The following is a 20,318-nucleotide window of genomic DNA, read 5'->3' as shown; positions in this document are numbered from 1 at the left end:
CAGACCTCTAAATGGAGAAGAAAACTGCCATTTATTTCAATTGAGTTTTGTTTCATTAAAAACCCTATGATGACAGTAAAACAGAAATAGAAACATTTTTAACCAATTTTAACCTCTAAAGACAAAATAAACACACACACATTTCAAATATTGCCACTGTTCTAACAAACCTCATTATTACTATTGATTGTTGTCATTTCAGTCTCCTGAACTACTAGCCTTGACTATTAATCAACGTATTGGTTTACTGGACTAAACATTAACCATATTATTTCTATATATAAAATGTTCCACAGCTACGGAACTTCGTGTATTTTGGTAGTTTGCTGTGTATGTGTGTGTGCGTCTGTGTGTGTGTGTTTAAGGCTTGAGTCTATAAAACATTTGTTTCTGTTGAAGAGTACAAATACTTGCTATACGGCAGCACATATACATACATATATATGTAAATATTTGCAACTTGAAGGTGGTTATACCTTATTCTGAGAGGTCACGAGAAACCACTTAAAACCAAGACAGTACAACCTTTAGTAACTTGAACTCACCATACCATCACCATCAAGAAAAACAAAAAACCCACAGTTCAAAGAAAGCACAGCAGGCCCTAGGAAGTATTGTAGTTTGCTGCTTTACTAATCAGAAAGACCTAAACAAAAGTAAACTAACCTGGGTAGGTTGATAAAAGTGAACTTTTTGGATGCATCCTGAGACTATCTATATATATAAAAGCCTAAGCGACTGTTCAACCAGTAGCTATGATGTGCACTGACCACCAGGGGGAAGGCGCTCAATGCACAGGCATGGGACCATGGAACAGACTGATGAATCTCAGAGAGAAGGGGGGAGGGCAGAAAGAGATTAACCGAAGATCTTATATGCATACTAGAGGCCGGGTGCACGGATTCATGCACCAGTGGGGTCCCTCGGCCTGGCCTGCAGGGATTGGGCCGAATTTGTGCAGCGGGCCTCCGACATCCCCCGAAGGGTCCTGGATTGTGAGAGGGCGCAGGCCAGGCCGAGGGACCTCACCAGTGCACAAATCTGTGCACAGGGCCTCTAGTACTGTATAATTACAGTCAAGGTTTGCAATGATTTTCATTTTTTTCTCACCAACTCGGGAGAACCTATGCATGCAATTTAGAAGGAATTCCAATAAAGGCTAACCCAAAAGGTTTCTAGTCCACCGAAGGTTAGAGGGCAGTCAACCAGAAACTTGAATAAGAGTACTACTACATATTCAGGAATTACCAGTAGCGGTTTGGCCTTCTTTGAATATACCATCACCACACTGACTAAAACTACACCAGTTACCATGTCAAAGGCATGCAAATTTAAAAGATGATCAATGATCCCACTGTGTCCTTCCTTATCAAATCACCTGTATGGGTGCCTATTTGGAGAAAACATTATTTTTTCTTCCTTTTCTTTTAGAACATAATTACATATTGCCTTTCTATATTTTAACTATAAACTATTGGGGGTAGGGGTGGGGGAACGGACTCTCCCTACTATGTATATGTTTTGCTTTTCCTATTGGTTTTATCTGTACTATTTTAGCCAGAGACCTGTGGGGGTGGGGGTGGGGGGGGTGAAAGAACGGATCCTTGGTATGTTAAAGACAAAATGGCAACTTCACACAGTTTTCAAGTAAATAGAATCCCTGATATAACTGCAAAGTAATATGTAGTTTGGGTGGTAGTAAAAAAAAAATTTTCTTAGCAACTTTGTCTCATACTTCACAAAATGAGCTTTGGCTCTGAGTCTCTTAAGGCACAAGACTTGATAGACAGCTTTTATTGGTGGCCTGCACTTCTGGATTTGGATAAGATAAAAAAATACTATAATATAAATATAAATAAAAATAATAAGTAATTTTGTTATTAGAGTTTGAAATCATTGAGTGAAATTAGAGGAAAAAATCCAAATAAACTAACATCTGGTATGTGTAAATATTTGTTGCTAGTGTAAAAAAAAGTATAGTTCAGACAGTGCAAAACTATTGGAGAAATGCCTTCAGAATAGACTTGACATCGTAGAATCACAGTGCTGTCTCAAAAATAGTGAAGGTTGAGGGCTGTCCATTGGAAGCATTCATAACCATATGGCCATTCTGAGTAACATCTGGATAATTCCTTTTGAAGTACACCTGTAATAAAAAAAGAGGCATGAGAGCACATGGGGCAATGCATTTCTATGTCCACTTCTTCATGTGAAGCAAATTATATCACTCACAGAGGCACAGTTAAAAAAAATACAGGGATGCTTTTATTCAATAAAGTAGCCCCCATTAAAACCCTCAGTAGGGCTGGGCTTAAATGCCAAACAACCTATAGATCCACTTTAGTTCTGATCATTCCGATCCACAGATATGTTTTATCACTACATTAAATTGATAAGCAAAGTCATTTTACTGACTCAAAACCTGGAGATAAATTAAAAACAGGGTGACAAAGAGGCTGGGAAATCTAGCGTCTGTACGAGGGTTTCTCATTTTCACACATAAAATGAGCACAATAGATTTGGATGTTAATATCAGGTTGTAATCCCTGTATTTTATAAACCCTGATTGACAACTATTGAAACGCTGGCGTATATGTATGAAATATCCCAGCATTTAATTTTTGCGGCAAGGTAGTTATAGGGGCCATAGAAATGTGATCTATGGATAGTGGGGCACGATAATGAAAAGAGAAGCAAAAGCTTTAACAATGACTCAACCAGGCAACTTCTCTCAAATGTAAGATGATACCAAATAATAGGACGGTTCTTTGCCAAGCCTTTGACTTCTTGAATTCTACCAATTTCTAGCTGAACTAGGAGAGATACAGGTTTTCTGATAAATGTATAATCAGAACATAAAGGAAATGAAATGCTGTCAGGGCTCTCTGTTCCACAATCATCAGTTTTTAGCAGCTGTATCGTATCTCAGTGCCTTGACAGATGCGCATAACAAAATGAAATAATGTCAAGGCTTGTGAGCTCTTATCTCAAAATGTGTTTGGGTGAAAAAGGACTTCAAATGTAATTTTTTCCCCCATAAGACGACTGTGGAAAGTTTTGTCTGAGTCTTTAAAACAGAAAATGTGCCATCTATCTGAGGCTAACACGTGTCATGAGCTGGGTCTCTTAGTCATACGATCCCGGATCTATTTTATAAGACCTGGCTCCTAAGATATTTGTGGTTGCTGTCAACAAAGTTATCATAGGAGACAATGAACTTCACATACAGAAATGAAAAGTGCTGAGAGAGCCACCTTTATATTAAAGTGTACTTTTTCTCTTGCTGCGTACATACTTCCTATCTCAAAAACAGGACTGCATCTGAAATAACTATATATTTTCACTTAGGAGAGAAATAATAAATCCTTCAATAATGCTTGGATCCCACTGGGTGAAATCTGAGGCTATTTTGATTACAATGTAAGTATTTAAAAATAAGACCTGTTTTGGGAGCTAATTTATACTACCTCCCTCCTCCATTTTTTAAAGATAGCCATATTTTGTGTGATTATATTTTACTAGAGGCCCGGTGCACAAAAATCGTGCACTCAGAGGGGTCCCTCAGCCTGGCCTGCACCCTCTCGCAGTCCAGGAGCCCTCGGGGGAAGTCCATTTGCCTCAGAGGCGCGAGAGGCTTCCACCAACGCCACTGCACCATGAGCCCGGCTTCTGGCTGAGCAGCACTCCCCCTGTGGGAGCGCACTGACCACCAGGGGGCAGCTCCTGTGTTGAGTGTCTGCCCCTGGTGGTCAGTGCATGTCATAGCAACTGGTCGTTCTGCTGTTTGGTCGATTTGCTTATTAGCCTTTTATTATATAGTATGTACTCCAAAAAACCTATTTCTTGGTGAAATTAAAAACAGCCAAGAGAACAAATGGAAATTGATTTTGTTTTCTACTGCTTGATAGTCCTTCACAAATAAGCCAGTTACTTTCTCTATAACCGTCTTAATGTAACTTTTTAAATAAAGAATATGTTATTATTGCCCTGGCTGGGTAACTCAATTGGTTAGAGCATCATCCCGATACACCAAGGTTACAGTTTGATCCCTGGGCAGGGCACATACAAGAATCAACCAATGAATGCATAAATAAGTGGAACAATAAATCAATGTCTCTCTATGTTATTATTAGCAACTTTTCACTAAAATGGTCTTAGCTTCATGGTCTGAAATACTTGAAATTGAATACTGAAAACATGCTTCCTGTGTATAAAATCCTTGATTTGACCTACCTTTTTCTCATATGTTGCCAAGTTTCATCATACACTCTGCCTAACAGCAGAGGTGTGAGAAGGCATCTTTTTCACAGTGCGGGTTATGAAGGTAGCTGAGATGACCGCACACTTGTTAGCAGGGTGCTTGTGTATAGGCTAAGCCTTTGGAGAGGACAATCTCAGTTTTCTATTCTGGAACTCACTGCTGATCTGGGAAAAATCACTGAACCTCTACCCATACTGGCTGCCTCATCTGTGAAATGAGACAATGACTTACCTCACAGGAACTAATTAATGGCTACAAACTGTAGGCTGAAAACACCCTGAGTTAAGTGTTGGGTGCGGTTATGATGTTGCTCAGAGAAGTGGCCCCTTAGTCCATGGACAGCAGCAGCATCACCCAGATCGAATGAAGAAACAAAACATCTGCGAGGCCCTTTTGTGGATCTCTTGATATTATCTTTACAGAACCCCAGAGTCATAGTGGAGATGCCGTTAATGCAGTGAATGTGGTAGCCGGGGAGGCAGAAAGGTAGCTTAAAGATTACAGAAATTGTAGTACTAACTAGTGACTTTGAACAGTTACTTAGGCTCTTCGGCCTTAATTTCGCCCTTTGTCAAAAAGGGATAATGCCAACTCAGAACAATGTGTGAAGGTTAAAGAAGACAATGAGTGTTGGTTTCTTGTTGCTCCCCCTTCCTTCTCTTGGGTTTAGTTCATTATAATTTCATTAATATAGGTTGAAACTATATTGAATGTTAAACTCTAAATTGTCAATAAAGCCACCATCATGGAATTAGGTCTTACAAAATGCAACGGCAATAAAAGGTCCCCTGCATGACCGCAGATGATGGCTGGCTTGGTTGGAGCATTGTCCCATACACCGAAAAGGTTGTGGGTTTGATCACTGGTTGGGTCACGTAAGGGAGGCAACCTACTGCTGTTTCTTTCCCTTTTTCTCTCTCCCTTACTCTCTCTCTAAGGTCAATAGACAAGCCCTTGAGTGAGGATTAAAAAGAGAGGGGGGAGTTCTCTTGCATAGATAATGAAGAGCATTTTTTTTACATTATACTCATAAGCCATTATTCATTATGTTGAATTCTGGTTTAAGACTCTGTCAGTTCATTCTCCCTGAACTGTATGGCCCAAGTTCAAAGCCAGTAACTCTCAAACTAATCTTTAAGGCAGGTCTAACTTTGGTGTACATATTGGCATGTGTGTTGTCAAAGTTAAAGAGAGTTAGAGAGGACGTCTGCTTTTAAGATAATGGAAATGGATTTTCTTTCCCCCTTTCCTCTTAGAAATCACCCTAAACAGCAAGGGTATTATGAAATTAAAGAAAAATCCCATCTTTGATGAAATCAGGAGTCACCTGAAATCCCAAATGGCAAAATACTTGGAAGAACTGCCATATGCAACTGAATCTGATGGGGCTGTGACAAGACAGAGAGAGGGTCCCTATGGGAACAGATCTTAGCAATCATGGAAGAGCACAGTTCTATAACCCACTGGCAAACTCTAAGATGTGTCAACAAGGAACCATATAGAATCACCATCTTTCCCTGAAGCAGACATACTGGTTAGGTCCAAGGAGAAGTGAGGTTCTAAAACCCAAGTAGTACCTGGCCAGCGTGGCTCTGTGGTTGAGCAACAACCTATCAACCAAGAGGTTACTGTTTGATTCCTGGTCAGGGCATGTGCCTGAGTTGCAGGTTCGATCCCCAGTATGGGGTGTGCAGGAGGCAGCTGATCAACGATTATCTCTCATCATTGATATTTCTATCTCACTCTCCCTCTCCCTTCCTCTCTCTGAAATCAATAAAAATATATTAAAAATAAATAGATAAATAAATAAGTTAATTAATTTTAAAAAATGCAAGTAGCATTGTAACTGCCCATCTCTGCACCTAGAGAGGATGCAGGCTAAATGAATATACTTTCTCAATTTTTCTCTTGCATAAGGGCATACACACACATTCTTTTTCTGAATCAAAGGAGCTTCCATGTTAAGCAGAGAGAATTCTCTTTAGCCTGAAATAATACATGGCCACATTATCCATAAATATATATATATATGTCTAGGAAAAAGTCATTTAATTCAAAGGTCAGTAGCAGGACCTTTTTTTTTTTTTAATTCTCATCTAAGGATATGCTCATTGATTTTTATAAAGAGAGAAAAACATCAGTGTGAGAGAGAAATATCAATTGGCTACCTCCGGTAAGGGCCCTAACCAGGAATTGAACCTGCAACCTATGTATGTCCCCTGACCGGGAATCAAACCCCACAACAGTTTTGGTGTATAGGACAACACTACAACCAACTGAGCTATCTCTCTACCCTGGCCAGGGCAGGACCTTTTAAAATAATTCCTAAAAGAAATGAAAAGAACATACATAATACAATGAGAAGAAAAAAAATTTCAGGCTACAAATTAAAAAGCTAAAAACAAAACCCAGAACATTAAAAACTGAAAGTATAACATGACAGAACTAAGACAGGACAGAACTATAATCTCAATAAATGTAAATGGGCTAAACTCATCTTTTTAAAAAAGGGTTAGATTAACTCTCAGAGCTAAGCCTAACTACATGCCAGTAACAGAAGATACACCTAGTTTGATATTGAAAGACAATCAAAGACATACCTGGCAAATGACAAACAGTGAAAACAGGGGATTCCATTTTAGTTTTAAGCCAGCATGGATTCAGGACCAAGAACATTAAATGAGTAAAAGAAAAACACTTAAATTAGAGATAGAATTCATAGTGAAAACACAAGACATGAAGATCTGTGGACTAAACACCATAGCACCAAAATCACCAAAACAGAAATGACAAGAACTATACTGGAACTTGTTACAAGTCACCTAAGTCCAAGTGACATCAAATGGACCTAAATAAATAAGGATAGAGAAGACTTAAATAATGTGATTAATGAAGTAGATCTAATTAAAAGTTATTAAACTCTCTACCCTAAATAGGCAATAGTTCATCTTTTTAAATGCCCAAAGACTATTTTTAAAAATTGCTTATATACTAGAACACAAAAAGCATTAATTCTGAAAAGAAACAGTACAGATAACATTTTTCATCACAAGACAATGAAAATCAACACTGATGAGTAGAAGAAAACAAACATAAAACCCCAATCACCAGAAAATTTTAAAGACCTCCTTCTCAAATAATTCTTGGACCAAACAGGAGTTCAAAACCAAATTGCAGAATCTCTATCTGAAAATTTAACTATGACAAAGCACTACACAGAACCTCTAAGATATAACTAGAACAATATTCAAAGAACAGTTTACCTTAAAAGAATGAAAACAAATGCATTCAAAAAGTAAATAACAATAAAATAAACCGAAAGGAGGAAGGAACTAAAAAAGATAAAAACAGAGCTGATAAACTGTAAATTAAAATACAAAAACAAGTGAACTCGAGAGCTCCTTTAGGGGGAAAAACATAAAACTCAAACAGTTAATTAGAAGGAAAAAAGGGGAATAGAGAAGAAGTAAGCATAAATACTATGCAGCCACAGAAAAGAATGAGATAACTCTATGCATTGGTATAATCTGAGATATCTATAATAATAAAAGTGTAATATGCAAATCGACCAAACAGCAGAATGGCCAATGGGATGACCACGCTATGACACCCACTGGCACCAGGCCAACCAAGGCGGGTGCCATGTGATTGGTCGGGGGCCCGGCCATCGCCCAAGATTGCCCTGCAGAGGGAGGCCCAGGCCACTGGCTGATTGATCAATGGGGGGGCTCCACGATCACCCCAAAGCGGGAGGCTCAGGACACCGACTGGCAGGCTGTGGTGGGTTGGTGGGACCTCCCTCTGTGGGGCGATCCATCACGGAGCCCCGGCCAGGTGGGAGGGCCTACGTCTTTGGGGTGATCCATTGTGGAGCCCCGTGATCTATCACTCCAAAGAGGGAGGCCCAGGCTGTGGAGAGCAGTTACGGTGTTTTGGCCAGGTTCAAGCCTCAGACTAATGAAAGGACAGGGTCCTCTCATTGCCACATGCAAGTCCCAGCTGGAGGGCAGGGCCCTCCCAGCACAATTAATAGCCAACGGCGGTGGTTGTAAGCTTGAACCTATGGTCCAAACACACCTTATGATAGAGTTCGGGTGCATGTACTTGAGTGAGGTTGAAACTCACGAGAAACAACATGATCACGCCCCTACTTTGCCTCTTGGCACCTGCTATAAAATAAAGACACGGCTTGTGGGTGCTGTTGTTGTCTCCTCATCAGGGAGGCAGCGTCCCACCGAGACCCAGCTTTCATTCTCTTGTCTGTCTTTCCTTAATCCTTTCACTCCCCCACTCGGGATCACCCTTGGTCATGCTGGGGTGGCACACCAGGCTACCTGGCCGGCGGTGCTGCAGCAAGTTGCCTGGGCCTCCCTCTGCAGGGGTGATCCATCGCAGAGCCCCGACTGGGTAGGCAGAGCCTACCTCTTTGGGGAGATCGATCGCGGGGTTCCCTGACTGTGAGAGGGCACAGGCCAGGCTGAGGAACACCTCCCCACCCCCGTGCACAAATTTCATGCACCCCTCTAGTAATATATACCAATAGAAGAGTCAATGGTGCCTGGGCTCCATCCTGGGCGAAGAGCTGTGATGACAGGAGCGGTACAGTGACTTACTTTTGCTTTATACATTTTAAAAACTAATTGAAAAGTAAAGATTTTTAATTTTGTAGCATTAAATGCATTATTTGTTTAATAACTAACTATTACAAATAAGTTTTAACTTTTTAGAGTCTATAAAGCTACTGAGAAGAACTTTGGATGCTTCTTTTGTTATTACTTAGAGGAGAGGGTTCAACCCACAGCATTAAAAAAAACCACCATCTCCTATGTGTTAAAAAAACCCGATCTATCTTCTATCACTGATGGGTAGAATTGTTTTATATTTGTGATATATGCTTTATATTCTTCAAAGCACTTAAGCAAACTCTCTCTCATCTCATCCTTGTCATAACAGTGTGAAGAAGCTGGGCAGCTGAGGACTATAGGCGAGACAGGTGAGGGCACTACAGGTAAGAACTTTGAGGCTTAGAGACATTGGGGGACATATAAGCCCATTTGGCTACCAAGTGCCTCTTAGGCTCCTAGAATCTAGGACATTAAGATTTTGTAACTTTTGGGTTGTATCTGGTGATGACACGAAGAGATAAAATAACACCTCTGTCACACACTAGGAACCAAGGAACTTCGAAAACCTCTGTGTTGGTCTGCTTCATCATGAAAGAGAATGAATGGCAGACATTCATCCTTTGGAATGAGCTGAACTGTGTCCTCTCAACATTTACATGTGGAAGTCCTAACCCTCCAATACTTCAGAATGTAACTGTATTGGGTCAATTAATGAGGTCATATTGGTGGGCCCTAATCTAATCTGACCGGTGTCCTTATAAGAGGAGACTGGCACACAGACACACACCAGGGAAAACCATGTGAAGATACAGAGAGAGAGATAACCACTTACAAGCCACGGAGCGAGGCCTTAGGAGAAACCAATCTTGTGCCCCCTTGAGCTCAGAATTCCAGCCTCCAGAACCGTGAGGAAATAAATTTTGTTTAATCACCTTATTCTGTGGTACTTCCCTATGGTAGCCCTAGCAAATTAAGGCACCCTTCAATTCTGTCTCTAAAAAGTACTTAAGTTACAATTTTATGATCATCTAAAAGGGTCCACTGGAGAGTGATTCAGCTTGTCCGCACCAATATTTTCCAGAAAAGCAACTATGTGGTCAAGAAAACATGACTTGGAAGTAAACTTTTCCCAGATGTTGAGTTCTCTTTTCAAATGAATGAATTCTAATCTGTTAGAGTAAAAAGCATGCTGATTTAGCTAATCCTCCTGGTATAACAGTTTTGAATGATGCATTGATATTTGATGCTGGCACATTTAAATAGTTGACAGTCTATCAGTTTGTTCTCCCATGAAAACCAAATGTATACAGAAATAATGTCAAGAAGATCTCCAACTGGAATAAGAATCAAGATATGTATTTCCTGCCCGGTTGGTGTGGCTCAGTGGCTGAGTATCTATGAACCAGGAGATCATGGTCTGATTCCCAGTCAGGGCACATGCCCGGGTTGCAGGCTTGATCCCCAGTGAGGGGTGTGCAGGAGGCAGCCGGTCAATGATTCTCTCTCACATTGATGTTTCTATCTCTATCTCTCTCTCCCTTTCTCACTGATATCAAAAAATATATTAAAAAACAACAGCAACATTTACTGAAGGAACAGACTATAGTCCCACCTTCATTCTAAGGAATCTTAGTTTCCTCACTGTAAAATGAGTGTTGAATTATATTATATTTATCTATGATCTTTTCTCATTACTTAATACCTTTTTAAATGGAGACTTCTACACTTAGGTGGAGACATAGCTCTTTCATGTAAAATGCCTGATCTCAAGAACAAAAAGGGTTTGTAAGATTCCTGGCTGTTTTTGTGACTAGTTTATACAGGGAATCCCAAAGGATCCATCAGAGTTAGGGTAGGATTAGAGTTGGAGAAGCTTTGACCAGAGACAACGTAGTAAATGACAGCACTGTGTGAATTCCAGGCATAAAAAGGACTAGTATTCCAAGTGAAGCTTGCTTACGTTCACATACAACGTAAGAACTGGGGAAAAGTTCAGAACGCAGACTTCGCCATCCCTAAATCTAGGGCTGCACTCCAACTCTGCCAATGGTTCAGCTGGCTATGAGACCCCACGCAATTTCCTTTCCCTCTGCAGGTCCCCGCCTCCTACCCAGGCACACCGATTAGCACAGCCTGCACCACAGTGCATGGCAGCCAAGTTTCAGAGCCTTATCCTCCTCACTCATCGCCATCACTGCTCAACACAGAAACTGAGTATCTCTGCTCTTCCCAAATTTGTTGGTTTACATGTCAACGATCAGGAGCATGCCTACCATTTCCCTGGTAGATCTTTCTAGACACAGTGATCAATATCCTGCATTTCCGCCCTCAAATTCTCAAGTTTCTGGGATGTACCTCGACACAGCATTTGCATCTCCAATGTGCTGAGCACCAATTAAAATGAAATGCATTGCAGCTGTAAAATATGACAATCGGAACCCATAGAGTCCAAATGTGTAAAAAGCCCAATCTGAAATCTCTCTCTCAGGCACACATGCCTGCACAGGTGAGCATGCACACTTCCCATACCTCACCCCACCCCCCACCTCCACCATGTCTGCCAGTGCTTAGCAGACCTGACTTCAACCTGGGACGTGTTGTTAAGACCCAGCCATGAAGCTTTGTCTCTGGAGGCTTATAATTGACAAGGGCACAGAGTGCTTGTTAGAACCGCTTGGTGCCAGATCGCGGAGTGAACTGCTGAGACGGACTCTAATTACCACCCCGCCTGGCGCGCTCACCTGTTTTGCTGTTTCGGTGAGGGCAGCAGCTTCTGCCTTGCCCAGCTGTTGCACCATCTTGTAAAATAGGCTCTCTTTATTTTGCAGCAAAACATAGGGCTCATCATATTCTTTCAGTCTTCCTGAATCCAAAACCTGTTAATCAGCAGAAAGAAACCCATTAGCACACAATGTTTTGCAGCAGCATATTATAACTCAGACAATGTTTCGGAAAGAGGCAGGGGAGGGAGAATAGAGAGAATCTATTTGGGTGGTAGGCCTGGCGGGTGTTTAAATGGGTTGATTACCCTGTTTTACTAGGCAGACAAAGGCCTCAACCCGACCTTTTATTATTATAATGTTATAGGAAAGGAAGAAAAGGAGAGTTTTAGGCTATGATTAAGGGCACTCAGCAGTCCCCTGGCATTTTATATTCTGCCAAGGGCATTTTGGGTTGTTTCCATTAGTTAGTGCTTTTAGCTCTGAGACTCTGAGCTCTGAGGGCTATTTATACACATATTCAGAGTTGGGGAGTTTCTTGATTTAAGAAAATCAAACTCAATTTATCTAAAATGACCTGACAGCAAATTAATTGCTGAGCTGGTTTGACAGAATCTGAGCAACATTTGGAAAAGAAGTAAACACTTCTGGGGCTCCCTGGAACGTGCTCCCTGGTAGGAGGGGACAGCACCCCTGAGCGGAGACGCAGGCGCATCCTGAGGTTGGCTGTGGGTGCAATTTATTATTCGGAGAGGGGAAGGCTGGCTGAATGAGCTGCCACCTAAGCAGCTTTAGCATAATTGCTCTGCACAGAAGAAATCTCCAGAAATCCAATTTTCTCTTTGGATAAGACTAAAGAAGCAATTAAGAAATCGAGCTCCAAATTCCAATGATCAGGGCCCACACAACGCATGGGGCAGCCCTGTCGGAGCTGCCGAGGATCTGAATATCTGTATTCACCATAATCTTCTCTTGCTTCTTTTTTCGTCTTTCTCCAGCGGCTGGCCCTCCAGCCATCTTATCGCTCATTAATATGTCCCCTGGAAACTGAAAGGGAGAGGAAGGGGCTCTTCACTCCGCATTTCGACTTATTAGTGGCTTTGGTTAATGGCTTCAGACAGAGGGGAAAAAAGAGTCTGAAACAATTGGCCCAAATGAGGTACCAAGGCAAACAGCTCTGATGGTAAGTGGCACTTTAGTTGTTCACTTAGGCCGTATTTAAGAGTAAATTTATCTTAAAAGAATATGCTGACAATGTAGGCAGGACACAGGTTGCTTTTCCACATCTAGGTATTACAGTTAATGGGAGACATTTATTAGGTCTCTTATAAGGGCATTTTCCCGTTCATCTTTTGTTTACGACTGTGAACCATTGCTAAGGGCAGCTCTCTCAAAAGAGTTCAAGAATAATTGAATCTGTCACATCCACATAATAATTAAAATGTCCTATAATTTGGCATGACAATTTAGATGCCCTGAATGTATAATTTACTTAAGCATAGCATTATAGAGCGTAACCACTCCTCCTGATGAAGAAAAACACACACGCAATTTTAAAATACATGTCTCTCTCACGCTAAAGGCTAAGTAAATAAGTGACTCCAATTACTTTATATGTAATGAAAAACTTGATATTCTGCAAAAGCAACAAGTAAGCTTTTAAAAATCACCATTGCAGAAATGGTGGAGAATGAGTTCTCTGGCTATAAAGATTCACATCATTTTTAATGGGGGTAACTACTAATATCTTGTCCTTGTCCAACTTCCTATCTATTCAAATCTGACTGAATAGCAAATCTTTCCATTTTCTTGCAGATTGTCTGAAAACACAGGAATGCCACTGAGATGAGGAGTTTTCAGAATTGATCAATATCTAAAAAGGCAGAGCCAGAAACATTAATGTTCTCAAAAAGCAACAGGATTAACAATATAAATGACAGGAAGATCATTTAGGTCTAAATATTTTGAGCCTTATAAGTATTAGCAATTAATGGCCATGCAGTATATTTCATAAGGGGAATTTTTTTTTGGGGTGGGGGGCAGGGGAATGACAGAACTGTAGTAATTTGTTATAAGTTTGATAATTTACTAAGGTTAAATTTTAACTTTTGTAAGAAATACTGTAAAGATGTAAAATAAATACACCTCTTTAATACTCTTTTGATATACATTTAAAAAAATACAGTATCTTAAAATGAACTATATTAGTATAGACCCAAATGGATGAATTCACAAAATCTGAGAGATGAGATGCCTTGGCATATATGCAATGTAACAAAGAGTTATAGCTACCTTAAGATCAATAAAATCACCCCAAAATGAAAACAGCAGCCTTTTGAATTTGAAAGGGAAATAAAAATAGATATGGGTTGAGCATTCACTATGCTACCTGCTTTAGTCACCAGTTAATTCTCAAAATAGAGTAGACAAGCACAACGCAAAATTTCCTTCCTCCTTCCCTTCCTTCTACCCATCCATCCTCCCTGTAAGCATTAAATGAGCACCTAATACCACAGCACTGTTTTAGGAACAGGAGATTAAAAAATGAGCCAGACACACTCTGCAGCCAGAGATAGTCTGCAGAAGGCTGAATCAGTTAAAGAACTGGACTGAGGCTGCAGAATCAGTAGATGGCAGAGCTGGGATTTGAACCCAGGTCTGAACCTGCATCCTTTCTTCTCCATGTGAGTACCCAGGGAAAGACACTGTTTATTATCAAAAGCAAAATATTTATTTTTATCAGAAGTAAAATAAGGGAGATGAGAATTTTAACATTCAATTTTCTAAGATCCCTTTCCTCATGGATACTATCTTATGTTAACTTAGTTTAACTTAAAGAAATATGCCGGTAAACATAAACATTTCCCCTGTCCACTTTCCACTGCAATTTTATTATAATTAGGGCTCAAATTATTTGCTGTGTGCCTGGTATATACTCACAGAAAAAGAAAGCTGATTTTATTAAACTATCAGGATTACTAAAGAGCAAGTAACAGGTGACCAAAACACATTTAAGGAAAATGTAAGTAAAATTTCATTAGTTCTTGAGTTTATTCGGCAAATATCTATTGCATGCTTAACTGTGTGCATGTTATTAGCTGATTATTGCAGAAGGGGCGGAGCTATGTAAGTCGCAGCCTCTGCCTTTAGGGAGCCTACACTGAAAGAAGAGAGAGAAAAAGCCTCAAATGTCTATGATGCCAGAAAAAAAGCACAGAAAAGAATAAGGTAGCCTTAGCCAGTGTGGCTCAGTGGATAGAGCATCAGCCTTCGGATTGAAGGATATAGGGATTATAGGATTAGGGATACAACTTTGGAGGATCACATGCCTCAGGTTGATGGCCATGGGCGAGAGGGAAAGGAAAAGTGAGAGACAGACAAGGATTGAGGATGAAGGCTTGAAACCCATTTATATCAAATCTTGGAAAAGAGAGAGGCGGGAAGGCAGTGCTGTGTAGACTAACCCAGGTGCTAAGGGAGCTGCCTTGGGATGCAGGCTGAACAAGGCCAGGAATAGCCTTTCCCCCCTCAGTCTTTACATTTACTGGTCTGATCAACGACTCTAGACCTTTTAGAACAAGCAAACATAATACAATTCCCAATTTCCTTTGTGTACAGATAAAGAGGTATAACTTGGAATTTTTATTTTAACATCCTTTACAGATATAAGAGGCCCCTGAAATCACCCACTGTGTCTGCATTCTTCCTGCAACCCAGGTTAAACTATAAATAAACCACACGTTCAAGTCAGTGTGAGGGCAACCCCTCGGCCCCAGGATCTCTCCAGGAACGCCAGCCTCAAACTGCTCGCGGCTCTCTACCACGGGGGTTCTCAACCTGTGAGTCGTGACCCCTTGGGGGTTCGAACGACCCTTTCACAGGGGTCGCCTAAGACCATCCTGCATATCAGATATTTACATGACGATTCATAACAGTAGCAACATTACAGTTATGAAGTAGCAACGAAAATAATTTTATGGTTGGGTCACAACATGAGGAACTGTATTTAAAGGGCCAGAAGGTTGGGAACCACTGCTCTAGCAGGTTGAGGAAAAACATATCACGTTGGATGAGTCCATCAATTACATAAGCTCAATGAAGATGTGTTTATCAGGCCTGTGTATCTGCAAATATTCTAAGTAGCTGTCCTAGATATAAAACTAAATGGACCCATTGCAAAATAATTTAATCCACTTTAATTGGCAGGGTGCCATCAGTGATAGTGGGATGGCTTCAGGGAGGGGTGGGGGGCGGTGCAGGGTGGAGGAAAAGCCTGGGGGTGGAAAAGAGATGCTGGGATAGTTTTCAGTAGGCGACCAGCAATAAAGGGAGATCCCACTTAGCGCCAAGTAGGGTGGAGTGGGGGTGGGAGGGGGTTCTGAGTTTCAGATGCCCGCTCGTGGCTGCCAGGTGATGTAGGGGCACAGGAACAGTTATCCACCTTGAAGCTCAGTCCTTTGATTGGTAAAATAGGTGCCTGTGATTTTCTCTGTGGTAAGTGTTACTCAAGATCCATTCTTAGGTCTTGAAAGGGAAGCCATTCTTCACACCCGGGGAGGATGAAGACTAAGGTCACGGTGGCCTCCACAGCTGCTCCCGCAAAGTGTCTGCTAGTGCATGGAAGCCCCCTCCCCCCTCCCTCCCCCGTTCCCTCTCCCTGGGGGACTAGTTTTTCTCCCAGATTGTGCTTTCGGTGTTCAAATTAGTTATTTTTTTTTTCTCTGAAAATGTGAATGAAATCTCCTGGCCTATCTTTAAAGGAGCTTTCCTCTTCTGAAATGTTCTTACTGTGACCATGCAGGCTTAAAGACAAGTTCCATAAAGATGAAAAATAGAATTTAAATAAAACTCCAATTAACTTTGAGTTCTCTTTTGTGCTTTTCCAGGTGGTTATGTTAAATAGTATCCAGTTTTGATTTCTCTGGGAAAAACCACTAAGGAGAGGTTGGAGTTTGGGAAGAAAGGATAAAGATTGTAAAACCATAAGATGGCCTAAAAACAGAAGAGGTGGAATCTGAGTTTCTTAGCCCTGGTTTGGGTTCTCCAGACTTCATTCCCAAATAACTCGCTAACTCCTGACAGTGAAATGTTGAACACAGGCGACAATATTGTCAGAGCGGTGGCAGACTGTCACATGCTCACACTACTGGGGAGTATCCTGGGGTGTCATCAAGACTGAAGTGTGCAGGGACTGGAGGAGAGAGCTGTGCTATTGGCTGAAAACGGGTCACAAGCAACCAGCTAATCCTTAAAACCACAGGGAAGGCGCCGTCTTTAATGCAGAGATAGTGGTGAGTCTTAGGAGAAAGGATTTCTAATGTGTCCGTCTTGCTCCACTGTTTTGTGGCAACTGAGCAAATGAGGAAGATTAAATTAGCTGTCATTACAACTACATCATGTTTAATAAAGTTAAAATTGAGAGAACATCTCTGTAAAATAGAATTCTAAGCCTAACACATTAATGACACTTAATGAACCAAAACTGGGTAAATCCCTTTGGAGAGCCAACACACGAACAAAGCTATTAATTGGGTCACAGTTGTTTCCCAACAAGCCTTTTGTTTGATTTACTCACAGTAAACAAAACCATATCCATCTGTCTTTGTGCAGAAGTATTCACCAGCGCAACAAAATATAATTATTACACCTTTAGCACTTGCAATTACACGACTTTAGGATGACAACACTGTTGGTTATGCCCTTCATTAGCATCTGTCACTTCCCCAGCCACTCCCCAGGCTGGCCACCCGCCCTCTGAAGCATTAGGCTTGGCAGCTGATTGACTTGTCTTTATGTCCTTAAACCTTTCAAAATAACAGAACAGACAAATCACCTGTTTTCTGGAAAGGAAATAGGTATTTCTAAAGAAAGCAAGAAGAGCAAATTGCTTCAAAAAATCACAGCTTTGTGATTTATTCGGTGGCCTAGAAGCAGTGGTCGCAAACTGCAGCCCCTTGAGTGTGGCTCTTCCACAAAATACCATGTGCGGGCGCGCACGTACAGTGCGATTGAAACTTCGTGGTCACACTCAAGGGGCCAAAGAGCCGCAGGTGGCTCGCGAGCCGCTGTTTGCCGGCCACTGGCCTAGACTGAGGCGTTAGAGGTTATTCGTGGCGCTTTGCAGAACTAAAGCCAAATGATAATCAGAAGCTCTATCTAGGATAACATGTAGATGGAGCACTTTATTGCTCCTGGGGTGGATGGAGCAGAGAGAACAACTCCTCAACTCTAAGGAATTGGTCTAAGGAATAAGCTAAGGAATAAGGTCTAATCCTGCCACTCCCTACAGGAGTCAGCAGCAAAAACCAGCTCTGACCCAGGTGCAAACTAGTGGCCACGCTTTCATCTCCTGGTAGGATACCTCACACCCCCCACCCCCAAACCCTGGTGACTGGAGTTGAGAGTGGAAAGGGTAGCTGCGTGGTGAAATGCAAAGTCACCGTAGAAAACAAGATGGGCCCCCATGCCCGGACACTGTGGCTTAGAGGTTGCGTGTTGACCTATAAACCAGGAGGTCACAGTTTGGTTACCAGTCAGGTCACATGCCCGGGGTGGGCTTGATCCCCAGTAGGGGGGTGCGCAGGAGGCAGCCTATCAATGATTATCTCTCATCACTGATGTTTTAATCTCTCCCTCTCCCTTTTTCTCTGAAATCAATTAAAAAAAAAAAAAAAGATCAGCCATGGCAAAGGTAACAAGCTCTAAAGAGAGTCCTTGCACTTCCCTTCTCCAAATCAACTTCTCCCTCAGTCTAGCCCAGTGATGGCAAACCTATGACACGTGTGTCAGAGGTGACAGGCGAACTCATTTTTTTGGTTGACTTTTCTTTGTTAAATGGCATTTAAATATATAAAATAAATATCAAAAATATGAATCTTTGTTTTACTATGGTTGCAAATAACAAAAAAATTTCTCTATGTGACACGGCACCAGAGTTAAGTTAGGGTTTTTCAAAATGCTGACACGCCGAGCTCAAAAGGTTCGCCATCACTGGAGCCCATTCACCAAGAGGCTCTAGCCTTACGCCTAGAAACCAGCACTGACTCCTCTCTCTTCCCTCAGATCCCACATTTAGCTCATCATGCAGCCTGCGTGGGCTCTATTCGTTATCTAGTCCAATCATTTTACCATCTCCACCTCCAGCACCTCAGTCTAAGCCACCGACATCCGGTGGGGAGAGAGGACACAATTGTAAAAGCCGGAGCAAACGCCGCCTTTGGAGAACTGAAAGGTGATCAATGTGGTTTTAACTACAGAGGAAAGAGGGAGAGCGAATGGACGTGGCTGGAAGGCTAGGGAGGGGCTGGGCTATACATCACTTTGTAAAACCACATGAAGGATTTGAATAGACACTGATTAGGAGAGAGAAAATTGAGGTTGTTGAAATCTACTAGGAGATACTGACAAGTACAGTATTAAACAAATGGACATACTTTGATAAAGGTGACAGAGCTGACAGGTGAAGGAGATACTCATGAACTAAATGGTTGGGAATGTGGGTCAAACGGTGATGGTTAAGATTTTTCTAAATCTTAGTGACCAACTGAGAAGTCAGCCAAATTCTGCCCTTCCTTGCTATTTCCCTAACATACATTCTAAGGTAACAGTATTTCTAAGTAACAGATAATAAAAGGAAGCTGCTACCTTCCATGCTGTAATACCAAAACCCCAAAATAAATCTATGTGGTACATTTAGGAGCAAAGATTTTATTCAAACGGATCCCCAAATGAGCCGGAGAGGAAGCCTCTAAATAAAGCATCTAAATAAAGAAGCATCTAAATAAAGACGGACAAAGCGAACCAGTGAACCTCACAGCATCAGTCATTTACTGTGGAAGAAGGATGCTTTATGGGACAGTCTGAGAAATACAATGCTAGGGATGAGAACAACAAAATGACAGGTAAAATGCAGAAATGAAAGGTTATTTTCAGATAACCATTCAAGAACACAAAACGAAAGATGAAGGATGCTTAATGCTAAACAATGTTTTTGGAATCTAACAAAGTCTCTGTCATGTAATGTTGGAATGTCACAGGGTCACTCACAAAAGTCTGTGGGAGTGGCCTGCTTCCTGCTGCTAGCCCAGCTGACCGGCGGCGCCGCCTGAAGCCTGAACGTCCTTTGGGTTGGAAATCCCCCACTCCTGTGTGGACATTGCCAGACCTCACTCCTCTACACGCCCCGCTCTGGGGAGTGACATGGCTAAAGGCACCGTGTCGATGCTGACAGTCAATTATCTTCTCAATGTCCCTATTGATGATGCAATCTGACGGTGCATGTGTATGAAGTTGGGTGGGAAATACTATTCCTGAAAGCACCGAGGAAGTCAAAAGGACAGCTCCATTACCATTGGACATAAGGAAGTTGGGATAGTAACGATCATTTTAACTGGTCGTTTAACCTGTTTTGTATGGATCATAAACATCACTGGTTAACTTCATCTGTTGCCTTTTGTGCACTATGCAGGCCTTCTTTGTCTATTTACTTCTGTATTACTAACCAGAGCATCACTGGACACTGGTATTTAGTGACAACAGTCAGTGCCCACAAGATTGATGAAAATCGATCCATAGACCACGAATAGCTTACATTCTTTGGGCTCATTTGCAGCCAAAGGTTTTTCAGTTGAAGGATGATTTCCTTTTCATTTCATACAGACACATTCTAAGATCTCCTGAAAGTGAGTAACAGGGGGAAAAAGAAAGAGAGGA

General features: G+C 41.5%; 1 protein-coding gene across 4 annotated transcripts in view; it reads right to left on the bottom strand.

The window, feature by feature from the left end:
• Positions 1 to 944: 944 nt before the first annotated feature.
• The window catches only part of ABCC4 (ATP binding cassette subfamily C member 4), a 226,675-nt gene continuing 207,301 nt past the window's right edge, over positions 945 to 20,318 (bottom strand). For all 4 annotated transcript variants that reach the window (XM_036297851.1, XM_036297853.1, XM_036297852.1 and 1 more), the window contains 2 exons: positions 11,628 to 11,762; positions 945 to 2,146 (listed from right to left, as the gene is read on the bottom strand). In XM_036297851.1, the coding sequence (XP_036153744.1) occupies positions 2,039 to 2,146; positions 11,628 to 11,762 (243 nt within the window). In that variant the 3' untranslated portion in view covers positions 945 to 2,038. The remainder of the gene's footprint in view (positions 2,147 to 11,627; positions 11,763 to 20,318) is intronic.

Source organism: Myotis myotis, unplaced genomic scaffold (assembly GCF_014108235.1).
Source record: "Myotis myotis isolate mMyoMyo1 unplaced genomic scaffold, mMyoMyo1.p scaffold_m19_p_3, whole genome shotgun sequence".
Lineage (NCBI taxonomy): Eukaryota > Metazoa > Chordata > Mammalia > Chiroptera > Vespertilionidae > Myotis > Myotis myotis.
The sequence above is the reverse complement of the archived record's forward strand: the minus strand, read 5'-3'. Positions and strand labels throughout refer to the sequence as shown.